Source organism: Paralichthys olivaceus, chromosome 14 (genome assembly GCF_024713975.1).
Source record: "Paralichthys olivaceus isolate ysfri-2021 chromosome 14, ASM2471397v2, whole genome shotgun sequence".
NCBI lineage: Eukaryota > Metazoa > Chordata > Actinopteri > Pleuronectiformes > Paralichthyidae > Paralichthys > Paralichthys olivaceus.
The window spans coordinates 12202487-12230276 of NC_091106.1; the positions used below are offsets into that span (position 1 = coordinate 12202487).

At 39.6% G+C, this 27790-nt stretch overlaps 1 protein-coding gene across 5 annotated transcripts; it reads right to left on the bottom strand.

The window, feature by feature from the left end:
• Positions 1 to 502: 502 nt before the first annotated feature.
• mlip (muscular LMNA-interacting protein) lies at positions 503 to 27664 on the bottom strand. Of its 5 annotated transcripts, XR_002202798.2 has the most exons (13): positions 27509 to 27664; positions 23244 to 23369; positions 17094 to 17231; positions 15084 to 16688; positions 14428 to 14499; positions 13735 to 13830; positions 13560 to 13643; positions 13425 to 13460; positions 12039 to 12083; positions 11061 to 11123; positions 10792 to 10917; positions 4130 to 4408; positions 503 to 1113 (listed from the first exon to the last, which is right to left on the bottom strand). XR_002202798.2 is itself a non-coding variant. In XM_069538952.1 (12 exons), exons 1-12 carry the CDS (start codon positions 27530 to 27532, stop codon positions 4187 to 4189), a joined length of 2637 nt encoding a protein of 878 aa, XP_069395053.1. In that variant the 5' UTR covers positions 27533 to 27664; the 3' UTR covers positions 1995 to 4186. The 5 variants fall into 5 exon arrangements, 4 of the variants coding, with proteins under 4 accessions (XP_069395053.1, XP_019944182.2, XP_069395054.1 ...); XM_069538952.1 differs by lacking the exon at positions 503 to 1113 and having other exon boundaries at positions 1995 to 4408; XM_020088623.2 differs by lacking the exon at positions 503 to 1113 and having other exon boundaries at positions 1995 to 4408; positions 16512 to 16688; positions 27509 to 27663.
• Positions 27665 to 27790: the final 126 nt, after the last annotated feature.

The window sequence follows — 27790 nt, forward strand, 5'->3', positions numbered from 1 at the left end:
TTGCCATTGTCATGAACGCATTCGTTCAGTTTTTGTTTTGGACAATCTCACTTGGGATGATGAACCACAGCAGCCACTGCTACAGAGCCTTGGTCTCTGTTTGTCAAAGTTAATTAATAGTATCAAGTATCCAATCGCCCCAAATTGACACTGCACTTTCGTGGGCCCTTAACAATACGCATACCAAGTATGAAGCCGATAAGATGTCAGACAGACATTGTGTAGCTGGGATAGAGTGGCTCGTCCACTATCAATCCCAGTTCCCCCCTGTTTTGTGTGTGCCGAATTGTCCTTGGGCAAGATACTAAACCTCAATTTGCCCCTGACTGTTCCGGCATTGTGTGAGTGATGTGTTTAGTTTTATTCCAACAATGTGTGTGTGAATTGGTGAACTGCACTGTGAAGAGCTTCAAGTTAGAAAGGCTCTAAATAAACACAGACCATTTACCATTCTTTCTGAAATGAGTAGATTCAGTAGATGACTCCTTGGACTGTTTCAGGGAAAACATCTTCAGCATTATTTTATTAAAAAGTCAACTTCACAAAAGCATAAACATGTTGTGCCAGTGCCTCAGTCAGCACCCACCAACTTGTAAGAGTATACACCAAAAACACTTTCAAGTCAGAAACATTCCCCTGCCCACATGCAGGTCAATAAATAAATATAGAACAAGGTTTGAATTAATGGCATGTGGGATGTAAGGTACTGCAGAAACTCTCTCACACACACACACACACACACAAGCAGTAGAGATTACCACAACAATTTCAAGGACAATTCTTAAAATACAAGCATTCATTCAAAAACAAATCCATCGATTTTTTCAATCCATCCTCTCCTGACGAGCTCAAGGCCTTTTTTTCCAGTTCCGTTGATTTCCCCTCAAATTGAAGGAGCGTGTTGCCAACTGCTGGCCCAGCTGGGACATCTCGTGTGTGGGAGGAGACGCTGTTGGTTTCACATGTGCACTCGACACTTCAGACCACCTTATCGCAACTTCAACAGCTGCAGTCATAACAGGGATCAGTGGCCCCACGGAAACTCATTCATCTCATCATGATATTCTCAGATCCGATGTTTTTCTGCCCACGTCTCTTGTTATTGAGGCCAAACTAGAATGACAGAGAATTGTGTAAGTGTGTAAGAGTAAATAATATGGCTGATAAACAAGTGAAGGCAGTGTCAATAGCACAGTAGCTGGGACAATATCATTCAGAATAAATCAGTCCAACTCTTCATAGCATTTTCAATTGATCTAAGTCTCAAATATGAGAGGTCCAGGAGACAGTTTTAATAACTGTGATCATTTACACCAATGGATACTCAAGATTCACGGAGTGGATCATAAGGAGGACTTATTTATGATACTATAATACCAGCTGTGTGTGTGCTTACATACATTTGTTCAGCAGCCTTTTGAATACTAGTGAGTGGGGGTGAAAACATTAGACAAAGAAAACGTGTCATAATGAAGTTTTTATTGGCGGCAAGTTTTTTTTTTTACTACTCTTTATGTGCCTTTTATTTGTTTATGTTTTTAATTTTGGCAAAAGTTTGATTTTTTTTGCTTCGATCAAAGTGTTTTAAATGTTTTGAAACAGCATCATGACATCAGCTCTCTGGGATGTCGAGTTCAAGGTCAAGGTATTTGTATGCCTCAGCCTCTGTGATTTGATTATGGGACATGTGCTGTGTTGTAACAGCAATCATCTGCAGCATTTCAACTCCAGAGAGCCAATCTGAGGTCAAGTAGGTTTTTCTTCGAGGATTTCTAATCAGCATGAAAACTAAAGACCCAATCACATGCTATCCCTGTAGCCCTGCTGTTCTCCCATACTCTCTTTGAGGACCATGCCTGCATAAACTATTTTTGCACATTATTTATATATTTGATCAGCACTTAAGACCTATGTGTCCTTAGCCTGTAATTTATTTACTGTCATGGAAATGTATGTACAGGAAAATATGTATATATACAGTAAAACTCAGAATATAGGGCAACATGAGAAAGTCCTTTATTACATATTACACTTTTTCCTGAAATAATGTCTCAGTATTAAAATAGTATTTTGTTTGAGTAATGAGTTACATAATTCGCATAGCTTTTATATTAACATATACATTACCCTTACTATAATGAATATTTGTGAAAGCAGCATATAAAAGGCACACAATAAGTTTTTACAGTTATTAGTTGGTTAGTTCTTATATATAAACTGTGCTCTGTTGAACAATAAAAAACAAGGGCCATATGATAGTTGAAATCTCTCATCACTATTGAATTGTCTAATTGCTTAAATTGACACGAAATATGTTTTTTTTTTTTACACAGAATAATATTTGAAGGCTTTGTTGGAAATTGTTTGGAGGAGCACTTTCAGAACATAGGATGAATCATCTGTCTATCACTGTACATCATGGTTGTTGGAGCCATTATCGAAGAAGAGCGTAAACATCTCTTCCAAGCTTTCAGTGCCATTATTTGCTACTTTTAGTTATTTTTAGTTCCTTTCAGTGAATGGAAGCTCTTATATAAGCAGCAGCTAACCTCTTAAGGAGCCACCATTTGTCTTAACAAGCAGTCGCTTCTCTCCTTATTATATACTCTCATTTTATCTACGATAGGGTGACATTCACATAATTAGGCGTATTAAGAATATAAACACCTGAACATAGAGCTTCTGTTCTGCTTGTAAGTAAGTGCAAAAACAACAGACTCATCCTACATTTGTCCTTGTTGTAATTAGCTTTAACTCATTTAAAAAACACATTAAAGGTTCAGTGTGTAAGATTTAGTGACATCTTGTGGTGAAGTTTCATGTTGCAGGTGAATACCCCTTACCTCACCCTCCCCCTCCAAATATGAGAGAACCTGTGGGAGCCTTCAGTTGTCATAAAAACTCAAAAGGTGTTTAGTTTGTCCAGTCTGGGCTACTGTAAAAAAAACAAGGTGGCTTCATAGAGAGGAAATCCTCCTGATGTTAATATAAAGTATTTAAATATAAAAAGCCATTTCTGGGGTAAAGAAAACCACAATTTGTACAATTGAGGTGATTACACACTTCACATCACTATATTTTATATTCAATATTTCTGCAAATAGATGCCTTTCACCTAAATCTTACACATTGAACCTGGAACAAGTAACTTTAACCTGCCAGCAAATTCTCTGAGAACTACACATCAGACGCATACACATACACACACATACACATACACACACCTTTAGTTAGGGACTGGGTCTGACAGTGTCTGTAACCAAAACCATCTAGAGAGCAGGTTGAGGTCAGATTCCATGTGTCACGAAACTTGTCAACATGTTAACATCATAGTCATTACAGCATTATTAGTGGTCGGTTGTCATGGGTTCGGACCTTTGGACCACAGGCATCTTCATTTTTTATCTCAGCTACACACCGGTAAAATTTTGAGTCTGTCAAATAACTTTTTCCAGTAGTCACAGTGAACTGCACATGTGAGGGAGAACAGGAAGCTTGACAGGTTTAAAGCTCATTGATGCTGCCAAAGTCCGTTGTGAACGATGTAACAATGCCCACCTACTTCCATGCATCCTTTATGTTGGCATGGTTGGTAAGTTATACACCCTCTGGGGGGCAGTGCAGAGTGGAGCATTTATGGTCGTGTTTTTCCCAACTGCCTCGGCAAAATAACATCATATAAACACTAAGGTATCTCCTCAAAAAGTTCCACAGTTGTTGAAATTTTTTCCTCATGGTTGTTTTGATTGAACTATTGACTGCACTGCCCCCCGCCCCCATGATTTATTGTGGTACTGCTCTGTTTTGTCTTGTCTCATCCAAGCCCGTACGTTTTCAAAGGACATGCACATATTGACGAAATGAACTAAATGACATGAAGTATTGACAGAAGGCTCCATTTGTTTCCATATACATATCTAACATTGAGCATGAATTAGCCTACAGTGAATTGGGAATTAGCAAACAGTGAATTGCATGTTTTTTCAAAATCTTTCAAAGGTTTATAGAATCCTGCTTTGAACAGCTGTCAACAGCTGTAGATATGGTGATGCACTCATTCAATTATTTCCATAAAGTGCAATTGAAATTGTTAATTGTCATCAACCCTTTAGTTGTGAAATGGACTCACATATTGAATTTGTCTTAGCAGATTGATGTTCACTGAGAGGAGGAGGATGTCCATGCTTTATATATGAGTCTCAAAAGCTTTCATCCGCCCCTTAGTTTGACTGGAAGGTGCTGAGGCATCTTTGGCACACTGAGTGACTTGGTCTTCAGGCTCTGTAATCTGCAGGTCACACACTGAGAATGGACTTTTTCTTTCTTTCTTCCTCTCCTCTCCCATCGTTATGCCTTTTGAACTTGTGCACAAATGTGTCCCTGCCTCTTCAGGACTCACATTTACCACCTGAAATAGAAAAGACAAAGGTTTCCAAGTTGAAGATTTTAAAACACGAAAGAAACGGACAGATGAAAATAAACACCAGCAGCAATGCGAACAGAGTGTTTCAAAATTTGAAATGACAAGTTATCTGTACATGCAGGGTCTAAAATTAGAACCCTGCACTCGTCAAATCAAAATTAAAAAATGCGTTGCAAAATAAAATAAATGAGGTTAGTGAGCATTGGAATGCTGCTGAAATAGGCTTAAATCACTACAATATAGTCAATATTTACCTAGAAAAGAATCCTAGGATACAAGAATAAAATCGTAATATTACAAGAATAAAGTCACAATTTTATGAGCACCACAATATCACACAAGTATTTGGAATTTAAAAAGATTATGTATGAAATGGAAATTTTTTGGAGAAAGAATGACACGAAGGACTTGAAGGAAAGAGCCTCTTGTGGAGGAGGACATGTTTGGTTGGGGTTTCACAACCAGATTGTTTTATAATTTTGGATCCAGAGGTACAGAAGCGTTTTTACTTTCCCGTAAAACCACTTTATTCTCATAATCTCTCATATTTTTTTCAACATAGCCCTAATTCTCCATTGTGAATACCTGTATTGTCCAAGTTTTGCAATCCTTGACCCTCTCTGTTCATTGTTGCTATTGTGCAGCGCAGGAGATGTGATGATGGTTTTTTTTCGAAAAGTTGAAGCTGCTTACTCTGATTATAAATGTCCCACCAAGCAGTATTTCTACTCTCCTGACCATTGTTGTTTGTGCAGACACAGCACTTTAAAAGTCAATTGAATCTCTGCCTTTAACAAATACTGCTTTGTTTTTTGGATATAGTCTGTCTTAGAGAAAGTGGATCTAAAGACCAACATCTGTTTCATTAATCTGCCTTCAGCTTCCAGGATGATTTGCCGAGGTAGCACAACTGCTGGATGATGGATGAATTTTTAACACTAAAGCTGTGTGAGTTTTCTCTGGGTACTCCGATATCCTCCCGCAGTCCAAAAACATGCATATTGTAGTTAGTTTAATTATTTGTAGTTGTGAATGTGAGTGTAAAGGGTTGTTTGTCTCTATATATTGGTGAGCTTTTCACAGTGTACCCCAGCTGTTTTTGCTTCAGCCCTCACAATGAACCTCCAAGCCTACGCAGAATGGTGCATCTTGTATGTTTTAACATGAAATGGAAATAAGGAGACAAAGTGGTTAACAAGCAGCTTGCAGAATCCTTTTTCACAGTGAAGTTTGCCTTATGTTGTTACAAAGACAACATTTCCCCCTGCCTCTATGATCTTGTGTTAAATTAGGATGAACATATCCTGGACCGAATTAGTTTTCTAGTGAAAGGATAGGGATTTATTTGGTTTCTATTCTCTTAATTTCCCTGAACAGCTTAATATCAGAACATGCCTGTGTAATTGTTTCGGGTACATGTGCACAAAAGTGAAAAATATAAAGAAAATAAGTCTTAATAACAAAAGTAAAAAAATCTGTAGTTTTTTGGTAAATTAAAAAGTCACATGTTGGCATTGGCCTGTTGCCCTGAGGAGAGTTAAGTCACTGAAAACACTTGATTAAGGTTTAGGATGATTGTGGCATGTAGCTTAAGTCACTATGTGAAGGTTTTCAGACATAGTGGGCAGAAAAGAAATGCTTCACCTTAATACACTCGACACCAATTTCCATGGTGCAATCTTTGTTCACACTGGCCTGTACTGTTGTCATTGTGACATGATTTCCACTGTGTGCTCTGTGTGTGTGTCCATTTTTATTGTCAGGAACTGAAACTCTGGCCTCTCGTGTCAGATGTTGACCATCTATTAATCCACCTAATTTCTGCAGGAAACCAGGGAGCTTCATACCTGTGTGTCTCATGTTATACCCATGAGACTGACACTGTGATGTGTCATCTGGCAGCCTCGAGATAGCTCATCATACAGAAAGTCAAACTGTGACCAAAAATGCTATAAAAATCATTTCTGGTTTCAGAAGGTGTTCAGTGGAGGTGCAGTGGTAAAAGCTGAAAATGTTCAAATGTCAGCTGGGTCCCTCCCTATGGATGACTTCAAAGCCAAAAAAGAGCATTTATACAAACATGGAGGGGGCATTTCACTAGAAAAGTATCAGTGATGAGGCTGCAGTTTCCTCTTTCTTGATTATCATTGCATCATATGAAACTGATGCTGTTGTTAAAGCAACAGAAGTAAAACAGAAGTATAAAGCTAGATGAGGACACTGGTGTCTGATATGTTCACCTTGATCAAATATGGGGTGATGTTTCTCTCCTCCTGTTTTGTTCTGGCAAGTAAAGCCGGCACCTGAAACTCATCTGTGTTCAAACTCTCAGAACCTCCCTCTCTCTGGGGCCTGTGAACTGGCACAACACTGTCTTCAGCCTGAATGAATTATTACAAACACGTTCTCAAGCTTAACTTCACATAGACTGTATATAAAGATGGAAAAGGTGTCTTCACTTCATCGTACCGAGCAGAAATAAAGCCAAAATATCCTGGATACGAACGCTACCATCTTGTGCATTTGGTACCAGTGTCTTCACAGTAGCATTCGGGAGATAGACTCCCACCAATGCATGTGCTTGACTAAATCGTGAGTCAGTCTCAGCTGTCAATCATGACATTTCACCCAGTACATCAAATAACTCATTAAAACCAACGGCTTCTCACTGGTCTTAAAAGGCAACATCACATCAATCTGATCCTTGCTTCCCTCTCTTGGCTCCCTGTCCATTTTAGAATTGATTTTAAGATTTTACTGATCACTCACTCAGCATGCAGGGTCCAGCCCAAAGCTACATCATAGGATTATTGACCCCTTGTGTGCCTGCACGCAGCCCTAGATCCTGAGGTGGAGCCCTGCTTGCTGTTCCAGAGTCAAGAGAAGCTTTTGGTTTTGATGAGTTATTTAATATGTATATTCTTTTTATTTATTTTTTTATTTCTATATTTTTATTTGTCTCTATCCTAATGCCCTTCTGCTGCTGTAATGTTGAAATTTCCCCAGTATGGGATGAATAAAGTCGATCTTATCTTGTCTTAAGGTTGAATACTAAAGGTGACTTTGCTTTTGCTATCAGGGACCCTCGGCTTTGGAACAGCCTAACTGAGGGGATAAGGCTCACAGAGTCAGTGACTTCTTTTAAATCACTTCTTAAAACCCATGATTTTGTGTTTTTACTGTGTTTCTTATTGTTGTCTTTTCACCTTTTATTTTACTTGTTCATTTATTTTTATTGTCATATTACTACTTTTGTGTGTTCAAGTTTTTATTTACTTTTCTTGCTTGTTGTCAAAGCACCTTATAAACTCTGTTTTTAATAGTGCTATATAGATAAAGTTTTTTATTATTACTTTTTAATTTGTCCTATCTGCTAACATGGAGGAGGCAGGGGTTTTGACCTATATGGAATCAAACCAATAGGGGACAGTTGAGACACATCTTGATTTACAGTCTATGCATTGGATAGTCAAAAAGGAGTTGACAATCTGACACTTTTAGGACCATGCCAGATCCAAAAACATAGCCATAATAAGTGGCTACAACTATAGTAAGTTAGTTGGATAAAACGAAATTATAAAGTATAATAAAGATAAAAGTAAAAAATAGTAACTGCTATTTTATTATACATAGATTCACCCAAATCCATTTATAAAATATTAACATGGCACAGGCTGATGAATGATTATATTGCATTTTGCATATTGCATTTCCAAGGATTTAGAAAAAAAAAAGAATTCAAATTAAATTCCACCACTTTAACTTAATTACCATAAACTCATTAATTAATGATTACATCACTGCATAACTTTGACTGCAATTACTCAAAGATAAATCATGCTGTTGAATAACGTCAGGGGGCTAACCGAGATACAGTCGACTGTCCCGAGGTAAGCTGCAGGTTTCCTTACACGCTGACTATAAATCTTACAGGTCCTCCTGGTTCATATTACTCTACTGCATATTTTTGTTCCACATCACAACAGACACACTACAAGGCTGAATACTCCACTTAGCTATTTCTTTAGCTAGAAATAATCAACCAATGCCCTCTGCATCAGAAATGTTGTCATTGTTTGTCTTTCTGATGGTACATGTCAGCCTTTAAGGGGGACAGCAGGGTTGATTTTTTTCTAGGGAGGAGTGATATGTTCAAAACCTTGGCTGTTGAAGGTTAAAGACCATAACCATGTCAGTGAGTGCATGCTTTCAACAATCTGCCTCACCAGCTCCTTCTGTATCTGGAATAGTTTTTTTCTGCCCTGACAAGTGTCATGTTGACCTTGACTACAATTTTACAAATCGCTCATATGGAGCTTGACCTTGTAGATTCAATTCAGTATATGATAATTGAGAGTCCTTTCATAACACTGGTAGTATGCATGATGATGGACAAGGAAAGCACATTTCTGTGTAAGCTTTTATCTTCACCCCTTTCCATTTGTTTGCGTGTTAGTTGATTGATTCGTTTGATTGTTTGTAAGCAGGATTGAGCAAAAACTACAGAACAGATTTCCTTTAAATTTGGTTGAAAGATGGAACACGGGCCAAGAAAGAACCATTAAATTGGACAAATATGCTAATTTTTCACTTTCTTTAATATGATGTGATTAATTCACTGATTTCTTAAGGAATAACTAATGGATCTTGATGGGGAAAAAAAACTATTGTTGACTTTCCAGAGAAAGGCACTTCAGCTGAACTGCAGTTTAAATCTTTGCATTACCTCACCTCTCCTTGGCTTATGACTCTGAAGCTTTTCTTATGAACTGACACACCCACACACACGCGCACACACACACACACACAAACACACAGACACACACAGACACACACACCCATCTACTCTCCTGATACTGTAGCTCTCCAAACCAGTTCCCTCTCATTAATAAGAAGAGTGGAGCTGTAAATCTCCAGAGAAGGGTAAACAACAAGAGGCCTCAGTTTGTCTTATATTGTCTTAGTTCTATGTTTTCATTCTTGAATTGAAAAAACTTTAGCCAAATTTTTATTATTACAAAAACTCAGAGTGGCTTGCTTGATAAGAATTTGTTGGTTGCAGTGAAGAAAAGAAAAAAGGAAAACATCAAGTGGCGCTCAGCAGTTTGACATAATGATGTGTGGACCAGAAATATCCTCTCAGAGGCTTAGACGAGGCTGGCTGACGACAGGCAGTGCTTGGTAGAGAAAGTATATAAAGAATGGCTGCAAGCAAGTGTTCCGAATTTAATTTTTTGCTTTGGCAGAGCTAGTCAAATTATATCACAGCTGCATTGGAAAGCTGCAGGTCATGATTTAGAAGGTATCCAATTTCTTTTAGATCTAATGAAAATGAGTCTGTTACCTTAAATGGACACTAAATATTCTGTTCATTTTGTCCCAGTAGAGTTTAGCGCAGTTAAAACAGATGGATCGAGGCAGTCTGCGAGAATACTAGCTTCTGCTCTTCATCGATTTCATTTTTTTGCATGTTTGTTTACACAAAAATGTATAATACTAAACAAATACTAGTGCTGATATTTTGGCAAGAACATTGAAGTGTATGGAACATTGCAGGTGTATAGATGGACGGCTAAGAGGTGGATTAGAGTCTGAGTGTTTGTTTCTTTAGTTGTTGTTTAACTTTTATTACAATTCCGAACTTAGTTTTTGAACTTAGCAAAGTTGGAGTCATTGTAACTCTCTTTAAATTCATGAGACACGGCTCCTTTCACAGTCACAAAATCCAGATTGTAGTGTTTTGGTATCAGATATAACTAGAAGGCCACTCAGAGAGAAGATACCTCCACTAATTCGGACTAGCTACTTTATCACCATATTGTATATTATATTTAGATCAGAAACATATACCATACTATAAACAGTAATTCTCTGTAAACTGCTCACATTAGATGTGTGCAAAATTCCCATTCTCTGATATAGTCAAAAGGAATATTTGTTTCATAAAATAATAATCACATGTCACAAAAAGTTATTTTGATTCACAAAATCTGTATATTTCTCTGGATCTACACCAAATTTCACCTTGTCATTAATATTAACATTCTACACAAGCCTGGTTTCTCTTGCAAAGATCTGAGAGCTGCATTTTTTTATTGCGATATTCACAAAAATATAGAAGCAAATTGTGAAAAAAACCTGGATCTGCCTTGTTAATTGAATACTCCCCATAAGTTAATGGGTTCTTCCTTTGCCTATGTCCCACCCTTCTACCAAGTTTCAATTAAATCAGTTTAGTAGAAACCTGCAAACAGTCAGACAAACAGCAATGAAAGCATTACCTCCTTGACAGATAATAAAACTAAAACCATTGCATTTCACAAAGATAGATATGTTCAGCATAATGTGAAGGAATGTTACAGGCCTACCATTTTGTTGTCAGTTAAGGTGCGTTTGACGACAGGCTGCCTGAACGGGTTTGGACGAAATTCTTCCTCATCCTGCACAGTCAGTCTAGGAATGGCCGTCATCGGGCGAATAACCCCGGGCTTCGTCTGGATAGAAACAGTCAGAGTTTGTAAGCAGAGAGAAATTTATCCCCATAAGTTTGCTTCCAAGAGCTTAACACTATTGGTGTAGTAATAATAGAAGTTGTATCAGGAGTCTAAACATGATCAATTGAGAATTAAATGTGAACCTTTCTAGGATCCATCTGCTTCCTGTCCACACTGCCATACTGGTACAAGCTGCTTAAAGATGCCTGAATAAACAACATGGAAGAAAAACATTAGCGTAGTTATTAGTGTCTGTCACAGTAGTGTGGATACACTGATGAAAGAAAAACCCACTGCAGGGTTTCTATAAAGGCAAACACAAGCAGGCTCCTCAGTTGTGGAAATGTGGCAAATTAGGTGTGATATTTTATAATCCAGATAAATATGCCATCTGTTCTAAAGGAGCCTCATTTAATTTACTTATCAATCATGGTTTTGAAGGGGGGGTTGAATTTTTTGTCACGCTCCTCACAGTCAGTGCAACCATTCATTGCTAATTAGTTAGCTAATGTACAGTTGAATTAGATAGACAACTTATCCAGTGCTTCAGTAATTGACACAAGGCAGCAATTTGTTTAGCTTTACATCTGAATACACCTTTAGAAAGTATACAACATTATGCTGCAGAAGTGCAAATCGATGTTTTTTTTTTTACTTTTGATGTAAACTAACTAGCTGTTAGCCGTTGACGCTAAGAAGAATTTAGGTATTTTCTGGATTTTTTTCTGGGTTATTTACGTTCGAGGAAGAAGTCCCCAGTCCCCGGCATAGTGGTGAGTAGATAATGCGTGAATTTAAAATTTTCCGGTGAACTATCCCCTTAACAAAGAGCTTTGTCAGTTCTGTTTTCAGCTACATTTATCCTTCAAGGACAAAAAGGACAAAATCTCTGTCTGTTCTGCCTGAATCTCTGTTGAGGTCTTTAAAATATTCCTTTCTTTGAGGGGCCTCTGCAACTCAAGTGCAAGTGTTGTCCTGCAGCTCAGTCCTGTGAATTTGGGACTTGTGAAAGTAAAACCAAAAAAACCAAACAGTTCGTCTGTAGTAGGTTTTTTTTTTGGGGGGGGGGGGGGGGGGGGGTAAAGTCCAGAGGAAAAATTGTGTTTTTTATTCTAACTCACATATTTGGTTTCCCGTCCCAGGGATTTTGGAAGTGTTGAGTTGTTCTGCAGAAAGAAGGGGGGGGGAAAGAAAGATGTGAAATTAAACAACTGAGTTAGACAAAACTCTTTTGGTGGTAAAAATGTAAAAAAATGGCTGAAAGGTAGACAGTGAAAAGAAAACCTTTTGGTGAACTCACAGAATAAATCTGAACTTTGGAGATGAAAGGGTTAGGGTTAGGTTTTTTATTTTATCATGGGTCAGTGTTTTATTTGTTTTCTCTTAAGCTCAAGTTTTTTTCTGTAACAGAGCTACTGTTTATTTTTTCTTGTGTGTGGCTGATAATTTAAATTTTTCATCACACTACTCCTCTACATCATGAATGACAGCGCACAAACACACATTTTTCTCTTGTCCTTTGATGAATAATGAACAGATGTCTTTTCATTTCTTGTGCTGGAGATTATACAGTCAGAATTCACTTTTATCCCACTTCAAGTCTGTGCTCCAGTAAAAAACATGGTACAGACTGTTTGTTTCCTTTCCTCGGTTTTACACTTTCTATTTCCTGTTTTATCTTTCTTTAATATTCTACTTATTCAATGTTACGTATCTCATCGTAGCTGTAGGCTTATGTCTTTAATTTTGACTTTAGTCATATTTACTTTTTCAATTGTCTTTAGAATTTTAACAATATAAAAGACTCCTATAAGAACCAGTTTAACATACTGGTTAATGCATAACAAACCACATAGATCATCTGCACTCCTGTATTTGTTTGTTTGTTTGTTTGTTTTCCATCTGAGGCAGCATTTTTGTCCCAATACATTTCATTACGTTTACCATTTCAGCTGACATTATATATTTGCCACCCACCATTACCTCTTAAAGCTATAGGGTTACTAATCCTGGAAAAGTTAGCAAGAGCCTGCTACACTTTGAAAATATGACACATCCCACTCCCTCCCATCGGCCCTCTTGTAAAAGCCGTGCTGCCAAAACACTAACGCACACTGCCCGACAACTGCTAGAGGACGACTTTTCCGTAACTTGCTTGCTAACTTCAGGCTATCATCTCTGCTTCAGTGGCGTATGCTTCTCCGATGTGCACTGTGATCATGGGCAGGGTGTGCGCAGGCAGGCAGGTGGGATAAAAAGATAAAAACTGTTTCAAGAAACTTGTTTAATTAATTTATGTCCTGGACCCGTCCTGCAGTAACTTTGGTGTTTTTCTTGTTAAAGGATTTGTTCCCTAGTTTCACGCAGACGTGAGAGAGGTAGCAATTTTCTCATCTAACACCAGCTGAATAATAGTAGTTACCAAAATGTCAACCCAGAATTTTAAGTGGGAAAATCAAAAGTTGCTGGCTACACTTGTTTCATGAAGATGAAGAAACAAACTTTACCTGTAGACCAACATTGGGAGTGGATGACCTGGAGGACTGCAGTAGCCAGTGGGGGGGGGGAGTTGGAAAAAAATAAGTCTGTTAATTAACATTTAAACCAATGCGTGTTCAAAATGTATCATTGAACAAACTCACTGCTGGAGTGGAGTTTGCCAAAACCTCATCAATAACTGCATAAAGTTCCTCTGACTGTTGGCGGAGCTGAGCTGGTGAGCACATCTGTAGAGTAGCACAAAGTCACTGATGTTAACTGGGATTGTGTGACTTCTGTCGTGAACACCAGCAGTGAAGTGTGTGTGTTTGTATATACCTCAGCGTGAGTGTCTGCAACACCTCTGTCCAATACAACACCTCTATCCAGTGAGTCACAGGGACTCTCCTCTCTCTCTATCTGCTCGTCGATTGCCTGTGAATACAAAGCACAATGAGCGCATTGATCTCCCCTCCACACCGCTGCTGCTTTCTTTTGATTAAATGCTGCTCCTAGAGAACATTGCATTCATCCCCTCTTGTATTCTTCAGGGACGGTGCTCCCCTCTCCACGGCTCTAAATGAAACATCCTGCTGTGTGAATAACACGACTGTTGGCTCAGGTTGCCATGATTTCATGTCACTTTGAGCCTCATTTGACTTTCAATCAGGTTTTTAAAAATGTTTCTTTTAGTTTTATTATCTACAGCCTGCAAATCCTTGTGAAATTGGTTTCCTGTCATTTTCTAATTTTGCCTGACACATTTTTACATTAACAGATAAAAATGTAATTCTATGTAAAGCCCTGTGATTGGAGACCTAAGAATAATCATTTTTTATGTAAAACCTCAATTCTCTTTTAAAATGTAAAAGTTTATTCTCATATTTTCCATTGCCCACATGCTGTAATGTTCCTACAACAACAGCATTTACTCTCGAACCTTATTCAAACCAGCTCATCACGGCTTCATACGGCCAGATATTTTACAAGATGAATTACAGTGTGGGATTAGAGTCGAATAAGTGAACTCACCTGCTGATCCAGCAGAAGGGTGTTTGTGGGAATTGCAGCGAGGGATTTGTAGCTTAACTTAATCTTGTTTATCTAGAGTTGATAGAGAGAGAAGAGCATGCAAGGAATAGATATTCAATATTTTAACACATACTGCTGCATGTCAGACACACTCTTCTCTCACTGCATCACTTTGTTGGACTGATCTTAATATAACTAAAAACTCCACTTGCAGTCAATGTTTCCCACAGGCAAGAAAACTAGACAACCCTGTCTGAAATCGATGTTCATTTCCCTGCTTGTACTACATACATTTAATTCCTAATCACTGATACTCAAAAATGTTGTGCTTCAAGCTGTATGTCTGGCCCAGAAATTAGAGCTGTTTAAAAGCTGCTGCACTGATTTCATGATGGCTTCCCTTTATATATAACGTCTGTGATGTGTCAGTCAGTAGATTAAAGACGTGTACAATAAGCTTGACATCTCTGCAATGCCAAGATCTGTAACATCATTAGATTATATTGCAAATAAGGACAGAACGAGAGAGGACAGCTTTTTATATCCATCTACCAAATCAGTTTTGAACCACACTGCGTGGGAGTCATGTCACAGAGAACATATTAAATAATATCCTCTGCATAAACAAGTCATGCACGTGGCAATAGAGTGACTACCTTTCTTTTTTTACCCTCCCTGTCACTGCAGTCTGATATTCCACTACCCGGCCTCGGGGAGGGTGTGGTGGAGCGTGGGGAAAGAGAAGGGGACGGGGTGAGGTCTCTGATTAGTGGAGCAGGAGAAGGTGTGGGCGTAGGGGAGCCGGCGGGCGAAGGCCATCCAAGAAAACTGATGGGTGTGTAGCAGGAAGGGGACAGGCACTCAGCTTTGTGGAAAGCCTGCAATGGCGCTGTGGTAGCTTTGGAAGCAGGGCAGCTCCTCTCGGACTCACACCTTCCTCTGGTGTTTTGTAGACAAGGGAGTGGCGATGCTGAAGCTGTGAGAGTGTGTGGGTGTGATGGAGAAGGCTGAAGCTGAGGAGGGCAGACAGGTGGAGAACTCAGTTTTTGAGAAAGCAAATGAAGCCTTGAGAGAGATGAATTTGACGGCTGATTCCATTTCTGGGGCGCAGAGTTCTCCTGCTCATTAAGAAGTTTTGGGGACAGGGGGATGAGATTTTTAAGGTTATGATCTTCATGGCCCTTGAGGGGAATATGAGTGTTGCGGGCATTCAGCTCAGGTGACTGAGAGACAGAGATTTGTGTATGTTGCAGTTTTTCAAATGTTTCGTCATGCTCTGCTTGAGAAAGAGATTTAAAGTTTGAGCAAAACAGAGGCAGCGGAGCTCGGGATAGTTTCTTCACTGGTGGGGGTGAAATAACCTGCTCCCATCTAGGCACTCTGCTCGAGCGAATGTGCTCTGAGCCTTTTTTTATTTGAGTTTGAGGACTTGTTCTGCTGTTGAGCTGCTCCTTTGACTGCACAGGTAAAGGAGCAGCAACGCATCTTTTTGGCTCAGGAACGAGTGTCTGACTATCTATAGACATGGATGAGGAGAAGCAAGAGGAAAACTCCAGGGGAATGGAGGCCACGCTGGAGGCTGCTGAGCAGGCATTACAGAAGGAGAGGGTCACAGGGTTAACAGGCCAGCAGGGGGTGTAAGGCCTCTGAAGAGCAGCGGACAGAACAGGAAGACGGCCTTTTCTCAGGATGGCAGTGAGGAGGGAGAGTCTGGTAAGAGGAGGCCGGTGCCGAGGAGGAGGGGACTGGGGACAGATGGAGGAGAACAGGCTCTCACAGGATGAGAAACAGGTTTGAGGGATGTGAACCAGACTAGAGCCGGGAGCGAGAAAGTGCCTCTTGATCTGGGTGACAGAGGGCGTGAACATGCCGGAGCGGACAGACGAGCAGGGGGACACAGTGTGGCTGAAAGAGACAGGAGAGTTTACAGAAGAGGGCTGCGTGAAAGACCAGCATCTGTCTTTGTCCGAGATGTCTGAGAGTAGGGACTCTCTGGACGAAGCCAGGGTGGGAAACAGGTCTGCGGAGCATGTGGGGCTCGTCCTGTCCTCTGACACTCTATTTGCAAAGCAACCCGAGCTAACCTCAGCACGTCCAGAAGTATCGTGACACTGCCGCTGGGAAACGGCCCTGTGTTTGTCAGCAGCTGTTTCCATAGACGCTATCCCGGCAGCGGTGATGTTGAGTGTATTTTCAGGCTGGCTGACTGAGGGAGAGGCTTTACTGTGAGACAGGCTCATGTGATCCGCTGACGGCCTCAACTGAAAAAAAAAAAGAACGAAAGTAGGAGTCTTTGTGCCATAGCTGGTAAATTACAACTGAAGCTACTATTACTGAAAAAGAGACTTTCACTTTCTTAAAGGTCAGAGTGACAATGTTTTGTCAGTTGTGTCTGATATATGCTGAGAGAAAGAATGTTCTGATCTGACATTTTACCTAAATAGAATTGAATCCCATCATCAAGAAGACCTCACAAAACATGTTGGGTTATTTGCATTTTGATTTATTATTAGATTTCCAATGAAAATGTCTTTGCTTCGTTATATTTTAGATTAAAGTTCCAGGTGTACAGTTGTCTACACACACATATACACATTTTTATTATAACATGTCAGTGATAAAGCTTTTTGTTATAGTGTCACTGAGAATGCTCTGATTATACTTACTCTAAGCTCTGTCTCAGCTGGGATTGTGCTTCCTGCTCCTCCCGCTATGGCGTCCTTGATAAAGACAAACTCCGCATTGAAAATATCTCCTTTCGACATGGTCTCTCCGCTCGTCTTCTCATGGGACTCAGCAGCGTTCTGACGAGAGAAAAAGTAATGAATGTTTTGAAGGAACTGAGAAGTGAAACTTGAGAAAACCTGAGGTGAACCTCAGCAGTGAGCCTCCCTGAGCTCAGTGGTGGGCTCAGTTTCAGCACGCCACATGTCCCCACACACATAATTCACATGGACACGCACATGTCCTGCTAACATTGGTGTTGTGCATGCCTCATGTGCAGAGCTGGACGACTGAGGCGGGGTTTGTGTTTGAGGCTTGTAAATAAGCAAGATGATATCTCCACAGTTCAGTCCAAACTGGCAGCCACGGTCTGTGCTGCATTTATCTATTTGTGTTTTTTTTATTTATGTATTTATACCACTGTTTGCGACAGTGTCTTTTTCATGCTGCCAGAGAAAGCTGCCAATATATTTGAATCCTACGTACAAGAGTCATATTTTGCTCGACTATTCATGGCATCCACCTTAAGTTAAGTTTAGACATTAATTGCTTGGGGTAAAGTTTGGATAAGTCAGTGATAGTGCCTTGGCGTCCTCTATAAAAGGTTTCTATTTGCTGCTTAGAGCCTTTAATAACACCAATGCTGCCAACTTTGCCTCTCAACACAACAGTCATTATTTGCATGGCTGCAAAAGTTTGATGGTTAGGAAACCTTATTTTAAGACTTGAAACACAATCACTATTCTGTGACATATACAGCTGTAGGCTGCTGACAATTGTCTTCTCCCAACAGGGGCTCTCCTAACACAGCTGAGCAATATTTGCAGATATAAATTTAAGCCAATTTAGAAGTTCCTGGTCCCATATCTATTAACTGCATCAAACGCAGTTTGAAGCATTTTAATGAGTGAAACTAAAGGATTTAAAGTTTAAAAGCTTGACTCAGAGAGCTGCTACAGCCAAGACAACCTCCAGAGACATACTGTACACATGTACTGTATAATGTCTTCTCACTGTCCCTTGTGTGTAAACACATTGAAAAGCTCTCTTCTGAACAGCTTTGTTTTTCACACAGTATGAATATAAAGTAACCTCCAAAGCACTTAATCACAATTGCGTACCCCAGCTGTACTTGAAAGATTCACACCACATTGTATATATTACCCTGCAGTAATGACGATGCAGACAAATCATCCCCAGAAACATGAAACAAAATTATTACCTTCACTAAGGAGGTCTCGCCCCTTGTTTGGTTTTTTTAGCAGGATAACACAAAATTTACTGAATAGATTTCCACGAAATTTGTTGAAAAGGAATTTTATTCACTTTCATTAACATTGCGAGATTTTTTTTTACATTTTCACTGAAATACCAGAGAATACTTTATGGACCTTTATTCAAAAATTTAAAAATCAGGCATGGAACTGATTTCTTTGCAACTTCAATTTAAGAAAGCGTTTGTGGGGACTGAGGGCCATTCTAGTTTTAAAAGGTTTGGTTGGATAAAACTAAAATTAAAAACGGAAATGTATACTATTGTTCCAAAATATGAGCATTAAATGTGATATGACATTATTCAAATGATTGTGCTTTATTATACTATATGCATGGGCTCAAATGAAAGGAATATTGTTATCGGGGATAAGATGTGATATTTATCTGGAGCTAAAAAGGGTAAGTGTTAATGACATACATCATATCTGTCATGAACCCCTTGATTTGTGGTAATTAGGAGCATATAAATACACATGAGAGTGTCTTATAATGACAGCTTTGTTGCTTTAAAATAAAAACAAATGTTTTACAGCATTTATAATGAATATCGATCGCACTGTCCAGGAGGTCGTCCTGGAAAACATCAGCTGCTGTTATGGAGATTTTTGTGGTCTGTGTTATTCTCCATCATGTAGAATGTTTAGTGTTATTATAAGGCTTTTTTGCCCAGGCCGACACGATTCGCAGTTGAAGGAATATTTGTGTTTTAATGCAGAGTTCCTGTTTCTCTCTTTCTTGCATTATCCATAAGGCTTAAAGGTACAGTGTGTAGAATTTTGTGATGTCTAGTGTTGAAATTGCATGTTGCCGCTGAACACCCTCCCCTTCCAAAAGTGAAAAAGAACCAGAAACTCCACATATTTAATGAGATGTAGATGTCACCCTGTATAACATTTTCTTCTCAGCTATTTAATTTCCATATCAGTTTCACAGAAATTAAGGTTTCTGAACGTAACTGTGCAGATATTTTAGTTATATATATATAAGTTATATTCCACACTAGTTTCTAGAGTGTAGCTGATTTGACAATATGTTTGTCATTTGTTTGTTTATATACAAAATAAATGTGTGTTCACTTTTACTGCCACATTTCACTGTTTATTTGTGAACTTTCCTAGTAATACATATATTTTTTAATATTAACTTTTTAAAGCCTTCTGCTTTTCTTTCCCTGAGCTCATACTAAGGTCACCCAGAGTACAAATTACAGGTGTGTTTGCACAAATTCAGTCTTTTCTTTACTTTGTTTTATCAAACTGGCCGTGATTCTGACTTTAGGCAAAGCTCTTAACAAATTAAGATAAAAAGCATGAGCATAAATTATTCTGCTTGTATTTGAATTTTGAAATATGTGAGCCTCCTCCTGGCAGAAATGTCTGAGGTTAGTTGCAGTTGTAGTTGTTTCAGAAGGAATATATCTGCTCACCTGCTCTCACCTCAATTGATCTTGTCTATTAAAAGATAATTTGTTGCATACAAAGAGCCAAGGAAAAAACTTTCTAATTTGATGCAAGCTAATTAGGCTGGAGGCTGAAGGATTAATGTGGACCTCACAGTTCAAGTCCGTGCAGGTCGTTCGGGATACAAACTGTTAATGACATCTCAAGGTTATGTTACTGATATACTGCAAAAAGACACGTGCAAGAGACATTTTGAGAAGTGTAGGTTGCTCCAACTCACAGCGGTGGATTAATGAGCTGTTGACTGTCTCCAAGAAATACTCCAAACATTATGCCCGTAATATAGACGCTCCCCCAGCAGAGAGTAGCACTAATCTGTCATGTGCAATTACAGCAAGATGTAATTTACTTTAACAGCTTTTCTATATAATGTGAATTACTGTGAAATCATTGTTTGATTTCCTGACAAACATTTAACCTGTCAACAACATGTGTTTGAATATAAGAATAACACCCTGTCCACACTAAAACCCAATTCAGGACTTTCAAAGTAGGCGGATCACATTTTCTGCCTTGTGAACGGGAGCCTTGCAGTCTTGAGTTAATCCCATAGGATGGACACATTACATGATCTGACACACATGTTCTTATATCAGGAGAAACCCCCAACTGGTCCATGAACTGAGTTTAATCAAGAAATCTCACGTGAGAATAGACACTGTGATTCTAGTGATCCTCCTGCTCACAGTGTGACACATCAAGCTGGAGGGGGTGAAACACTTCAGTGGATGTCTGTTGTAACGAACAGGTTTTTGTGTCTGAACCCGACCCCAGTGCAGTTAATGAAGCTACACTGACACACATGGTTATTGCTTGACAGTTGCCGCAGACTTCAACTAGATTTCTGACAGTAAATCAGATCGTTGTCTGCGACTCGTCTGGGAGGTTTTTAAACAGTGCAGATTTTCAAAAACTCTGCTTTCATAAGTGTGATAAAGAAGCAAAACCAATTTTGTTTTCTGAGAACAAAACACCTGCCAGAACTGCAATGAGACACTGATGTGTAGGCTAGAAGGACAAATGGCTTAAGAAGTGTTAATTGTATTTAAATGAATGCAGAGAGAAATGAGGACAAAGCCATGTGAATTCAAACCCACGAGACACAAAATCCAGTGTTGTGCATACAGAGACACAATCATACCCACATCGTATGCTGAAGCACGGGGGTGTTCAGAGCATTGCAGCTCTGCGGACATATGTAGTTTAGAACATGAAGGGTGGCCACTCCTTTAGGTAAAAACAGTGGGGGGTTGGGGGGAGGGGGAGTAATGGTGCCACCCCCCAGAGAGAGAACGTTTGAAGTCTCATGTAAGCAGCCAGCAAGCTGACTACATGCAGCAGTCGGCTGTTCCACGGCACCCAGAGCTGCATCACCGCTGTGATGTTGATGCTGGATGAACATAGCACATTAACGCCCTCAGCAGCTGAAACCTCTGTGGGTTCACATCACCCAGCAGGATGATTGTTTGCTTTCAAACTACTGGCCGATAATTTGCAGTTTGTGCACATTAAAGTGGATCCTATGTAAGAGTTTGGCTTGAGGTCAAAAAGAAAGAAATTTAGTATCCGTCAGAAAATAAAAATACTGTCAATGCTGTGTGTGATTTTTCTGTGTTTTCTCTGATGAGCTGAGAACAGAAACGTGTTCTTAAAACATGATGTCCTGATGTGTGGTGAGAGAATCCAAGAGCCAAACATGTTACATAAGTGACTTAGATGTTATCAATTAATGACGTCCTTTGACAGTGTAACCTTTGTGGAAGCTGTATAAGAGGAAATAAATAGACTGTATATTCATCTTTTCTAGTTTTATAAGTGTATAAGTTTATAAGTGCTTTACAGTAAACGTCCCATTCACTAAACACTGCAGCTTTTTCTATTAGACATGATTCACACACTGTGGGCACAGCCGTCAATGTCTTGCCTCTCTTCGGCATGTAGGCTGCAGGACCCGCTCCATCTCATGAGCCAGTTTTGCGGTCGGTTATTTGGTTGGTTGGTCAGTGAGTTGATTGTTTGATTGGTCGGTCAATTGGTCTGTCAGTTTGAGGGTTAGTCAGTTGGTCGGTCAATCTATTGGTTCAGTGGTTGGCTTGTCGGTTAGTTGGTTGGTTGGTCGGTGGATCAGTCGGTTGGTTGGTCAGTCAGTCGGTTGGTTGGTTGGTTGGTTGGTCGGTGGATCAGTTGGTCAGTTGGTCGGTTGGTTGGTTAGTTGGTTGGTTGGTTGGATGGTTGGATGGTTGGTCGGTTGTCAGCAGGAGTTTAAAAAAAAAGCAGGGTATACTTATAGGGCTGATATGAGTGTTTGCAAGTGAGTGCATCTTGGTGACTGTTGGGCCTTGGCGGAGGTGTAGGTTCTACTGAGTTCCATTCTAGATTCCACTGCCATTTCTTCAGTTTATGAAATAAAATTTCAGCACTAAACTAAACACAAGTGACCAGTGTTATCACACCATTTCACCACTGTGTCTGCAACAACCAGGAGAACCAACACTTTTTAAAACAAAGAAAAAGTAGACGACTTACTGGACCAATGACGCAGTGGAAATTACTTTAGGCAACAAATCAGCCATGTCTTCAGCAAAGCACTCCTGGAATCCATGGTGGAGATATACAATCAATGACAGAAGTATACACTCTACTGAGAGCCATTCTAGTTTTTCCTATTTCTGCCAGCCGCTGATTCACTCTGACGTCTTTTGCACCGTCTGAGAAGTCATGGATGTAATTGCCAAAATGCTGCAGGTTGAGACTGAGATTGATTCTTCTTCTGTAGCTAAGGAGTGTCTGTTAATCTTCAAGCCACTGACTAAATAACTGGAGAGTCCTCCAGAGAGAAAAGGCCTAAAAAGGGCAGTAGCCTGTAGTTTCATTCTGTCATCAAAGAAAGTTGTTATTTTTTGAATTTTGATAAATTATTTTGTCCATAGTCTTTATTTACAGTTTTCTCCACACTCACATAGTTATTTTGTCTCTACTTTTAAAGCATAGGCTCAAACATTTGATAAAAATGATAAGAGTGTGAAACAGAGAGGCAGAGCTGTAAAATTCATCATTCTTAACACAGATGAGTGTGGAGTCAGACAGGCAGAGCAGGCTAGATCCCAATGCTGGTGAGTGAGTCAATAATCCTCCAAAGGATGAAGTGTGACAAAGATGGTTAAAAAAGAGAGAGATGCCAATTATCACAATGAACATGCACAGATGACATACGAGGAAAACTCAGTTAGCTGCAGTTAATTAACAACACATCTTCTGTATCCCTGTAAAATAAGCAATGATCACGGTGTAAATGATGACAACGGACCTTGCAGTATTATCACTTTTAAGTATTCAGGTTGTGTGCTGCTGCTGTACCTTATTTGTTTTTCCTGTTCGTTCTCCAGATCCTTCCTCCTCTGTGATAATGCTTTTAAATGGTAATTTCTGCACCACTGGCACAAATGTGAAAAAAGATGGCCCAGATGGCACTCCTATTGAAACCTATAAAACAGAGAGAACAGGAACAAATCGAACAAGTGTTTCGAACTAATAATAATCTCCCTGTCGAACACAAACACTTGGTGAAACAAGTGCGCTGAGAAGCTCTTTACAGGAATTGTAAAGAGATCATGTTGAATTCTTTGTAAAATCCCTGTTTCATTCAATATAATGAATGAATTCATTTCTGCTGCTGGACAGTTTAACTCTCATCTCACACACACACACACATACGCACACACACACACACACACTTGACAGTTTAGCACCCTGCAGCAAAAGCCTTAACATAACCAGACTCAATAAGTTGCAATGAGCTGCAATTAAATCAGCTCATGTTCTCGTCTGCATTTTTCTCGTCTGCTCCCTCGTTTTAAATGAAGACTGTGGTGGCTTAAGTCTATTCCACTGCAGATACTTAACCCGTAACTGGACGTGCAGCCGTTGTCACAGGTTCTGCTCTTGTAGCTTCTACAGATTTCCATGAGACATGATACTGCAAGAAACAATCCATTCAATTTTGGCACAGATCTGGCAAAAGGGGGCGGATCAACATTATGCGATGGATTGTCACAAATTTCTCTGAGACATATCTTGATGAGTGTGTGTGATTTAATTGTTGGGTGAAGGTTGTGCGACCTACTGAGTGTCATTCTAGCTACCACAATCTGATGGATAGTCTTGGAAAGAAAGTGATAATACATTTTTCCCAAATCTCAAACTATTTCCTGAAGCATCTTTGTACATATAATGGTAGATTTCTTTCTTGGGAGTTTTTTTAAAGTAGCCTATCACAGCATCCACACTATCAGTGATGATGGTTTCACTCTCACCCTGGGCCACCCAAGCTGAACAAGTCTTACAAGCCGATGATTGTTGTGGGTAAAGGCGGACAGCAGCATCTCTTAGTGATAGCCCTCTTGAAGGAACTGAAGCTCTCAACATCCACGTGGAACCATGATATCTTTCCTGTCCCGATGCTTTACATTAATCTACAGATCATATCCCATGTCTGCTCTGGAGAAGAGTGTTGAGCCATGTGCCACATGTTGCAAGGGCTTCAATTTGTTAAGGCGGTGTCACAGTTCCCATTGCAGTTTGGGCTTAGTGGCATTTTTCATCATCTGGATTTGTGGGAACATTTCTTATTTATCTGCAGAAATCAAAGCACACACTTATCAAAAGTGCTTTCACTGCTCACTAATCATGCTTCTCCTCTCCACAGTGTTGTCGGGTCATCTGCAAATTGCAAACCGGAGGGGAAGGGCTCGGAAAATTCCCTCACTTATCAACAAGGGTAATTGTAGCAGAGACTCGACTCTTTAAAATGGATCGCACAATCTCTGCCCATCGATGTCGCATGAGAGAGAATTAGCTTGTTAGGTGGTGTTTCACCTTTCATGTCACAGTCAGCACAGTTCTTTTAAAAGCATGTGACGGGATACATATGGGAAAAAGATTAAAATTAGCTGATCCACAAAAAAATAATATCCAAGATGTTTATAAATTAGGCTTTTCTCTGAATTTCATTTTAAAGTATAAAACTGTTTTAATTGTGGGCAGATCTAGGGGATGGGCCAAGAGCATTGGCCCTATGTGAAATTTGGTTGGCCCCTGAAGTGTCCCTGTACTTTCAATACTTTTTTTTAAATAAACGAGTCACTAATTGACTTTACTGAATCAGGAAATGTGCTTGGATGTTTGACATGTGATTTGCCTCTTTGTGTAAATGGTGGCCCCTTAATGGCCCTGATTTTGTTCATGATAATAGTAAGCAGGTTTAAAAGAACTGACACAACTACACATGTAGAAGTTACACTTTAACCTACAAGTTCATCTGAGGAAAAAAACATGGATTTTACATATTGTCCACATAGTGATTAGGTATCTAAAATAAATCATATGTAAGCTACAGAACTGAGAGAAAATTATTTAAATTATGTGTAATAACATATATGAACATCTATTCAAGTGAGGCACTGACACTGAGGCTGAAATCAAAGAACAGAGACATCCATTACTCCAATGCAGCTCTATTTCAATTCTATAAATCAAGGTTTCTGTGCTTCTCAGGATAAAGGCCAGGCTTCATCCGACTGACTTCTATACAATCGAATAAATATTTAACATAAGTGCAGAGGACAATGAATATCAGTCTATATAGGACATAGTGGAAGGTTATTCATTGTATACAGCCCCTGAACAACATGTCCACATGTTAATTTACCAGCCAGTATAGACAGCTACAGGTCTCTTGTACAGCAGACATGGTAAAGTGTTAAATGTATCCGTTGCTCCAATGTGAGATACTTAGCACTAAGATGAACCTTAGGCTTGACTATGTCATCTAAAAGCAGATGTTTTCTATGAGGTGTTTCATAGGATTCATTCCCTCCACTGAGGAGGATATGTCTTCACTTTAACTGTTATTTTGCAGTATTATGCAAACCGTACTAAAGGGATTACCAAGAAACTTGGTAGAAGGATGCAGTGTGGGTCAGGAAAGGACTCATACAATTTTAATATGAATAAATGGTTGTATCCAGGAATTAAGTTTCACTTTATATGCAGGATGTAATTGTAAAGTAAAGCATCTTCACTTCCACCACTTTCCTTAAACCCATGTATTTTGTGAAACTGGCTGTCTGAGCTGTGAAAAGCTTCACTTTTACTTTAAAGGGCAAGGATGTACCCACAATAAAGATACCAGGGAACCAGCTATAAATAAAGAAACATAACAAATACCTTGGCTAAAAATAATCACATGCCATCTTACAATTTTTTTATATTCATGCTCTTATGTAACCTCCATGTTTGCGTGTCCTCTGTAGTCATAGCAGAATAAGTTTATACTGCGAAAGGTTAAAGAAGAGCATTTCCTACTTGACCACTGGAGCCCCCTTGAATGTTAAACTGCGCTGAGTGTTGCCGAGGTCATTCCGTCCTCTCGGATCATATTTCCAACCACCACTGGCTCCCTGTGCTACATGTCACCTCAACGTGCTCTCACTCTGTCATTTCTCCTGGCATGTCGTAACTGTCCCCAAGACGGAATACAAGCAGCACTGAATCATTTCCTGAAGCAGACCACCCCCAGTGGGGTCTGTAAAGGGATACTCATAAACTGTGTCCATCCGGGAAGACAAAGAATTTTTACGGAAACATACACGTGAATGACGCAGTGGATGTTATTCCTTCTCATAAAGGTTCTCAAAGCCCCATATTGTGCAATTTTAGATTCTTTTGGTTTCTTATTAATGCTGCAAAGTAGCAACAAAAACATAACCCAGCAGCGCTGTCTATTTCCTCATGTTTTATATCAGTTATTCACATTTTCCTGACTTGTTTTCTGTTGATGATCCTCAGTTTATATAAAGCATATGAACCGCAATATTCCACAGATGTTAAACTCTATATATCTCAGTAGAAGCATAAACAGTTGGGCGTGTCACTTAAGTTAAGAGTTTAATTACAGACAAACACACAGCCCCTCCCTCCACAGTAGATAGCGCAGGGAAAATATAGCTCAGTGCCAGCTGCTACTGAGAACACTGGGTTATCTCTCCAGATTCTAAACAAACGTCATGATTATGAGTCTCAAACACAAAGATGGAAATAAAGAACAAAAATGCACAAGGCACCAAGTACATAATGTATATAATGGGTCCTAAAATAGTAGTGTTGAGTTCAGAAGTTTAAAAAATTGAATTTGCATACAATGTTAACATTATTAAGATGCACTGACGATCATTCTCATCACATTTTCCTGTTGTGCATCCAAATAGTTTTAGTAACCATTATTCATATGAGTGTGACAGGAAATAACAGGCTGCGTATCAAGTTGCTACATGACCTGTGTCTATGTGTTTATGTGTGAAAGCCTGGGAGGTGGCAGTGGGTTGTAAAGGGCACAACGGGAACGTGGGGTGAGGGTTAGATTAGGTGGGTGGGATTATTTAGTGTTGATAAATTAAAACCAAATTATTTAAATGGTTTTATTCTCCAGAGTTTAAAGCCAGAGCCATTCTAACAGCCAAGGTCAGTGGAGATAAAGGCATGTCAGTGACATTTCTCCAGCAAATGCACCCAGCAGCGAGAGGTTTCTCCTCCTGTGCAGCCGCTGTTCCCCAAACCATCCTTACCTTCCCCAGACTCAAGCTGTCCATTTCTGCCTCAAAAGATTCTCCGCCCACAAGAGCTGTATGTGTTCAGGCTTCCGAGAAAAACTTCTCCCATGACCTCCACTGGTGATCCGGAGAGCAAGGTGCGCACTTTTCAGCCTCACTCATGAAGTTCAAAGTGCATCAAAGTGTGTGTGTGTCGCCCCTCGGATTTCCTTTTATAGACACATAATAGCCACAAATAGCTCACAGACAGTCAGCCTGTGGGGCACCAGTAACAATGCTCACACTGGGAACCCCAAG

What these genes read in the sequence shown, in the direction of transcription:
- mlip (XM_069538952.1), bottom strand. Translation starts at nt 27,532, where the DNA reads ATGGACAGCTTGAGTCTGGGGAAG. An exon ending in CAGCTGAGACAGAGCTTAGA is followed by an intron (nt 16,689 to 17,093) that starts GTAAGTATAATC and finishes TTTTTTTTTCAG; the next exon opens with TTGAGGCCGTCAGCGGATCA. An exon ending in AGCAGATGGATCCTAGAAAG is followed by an intron (nt 10,918 to 11,060) that starts GTTCACATTTAA and finishes GTTTCTATCCAG; the next exon opens with ACGAAGCCCGGGGTTATTCG.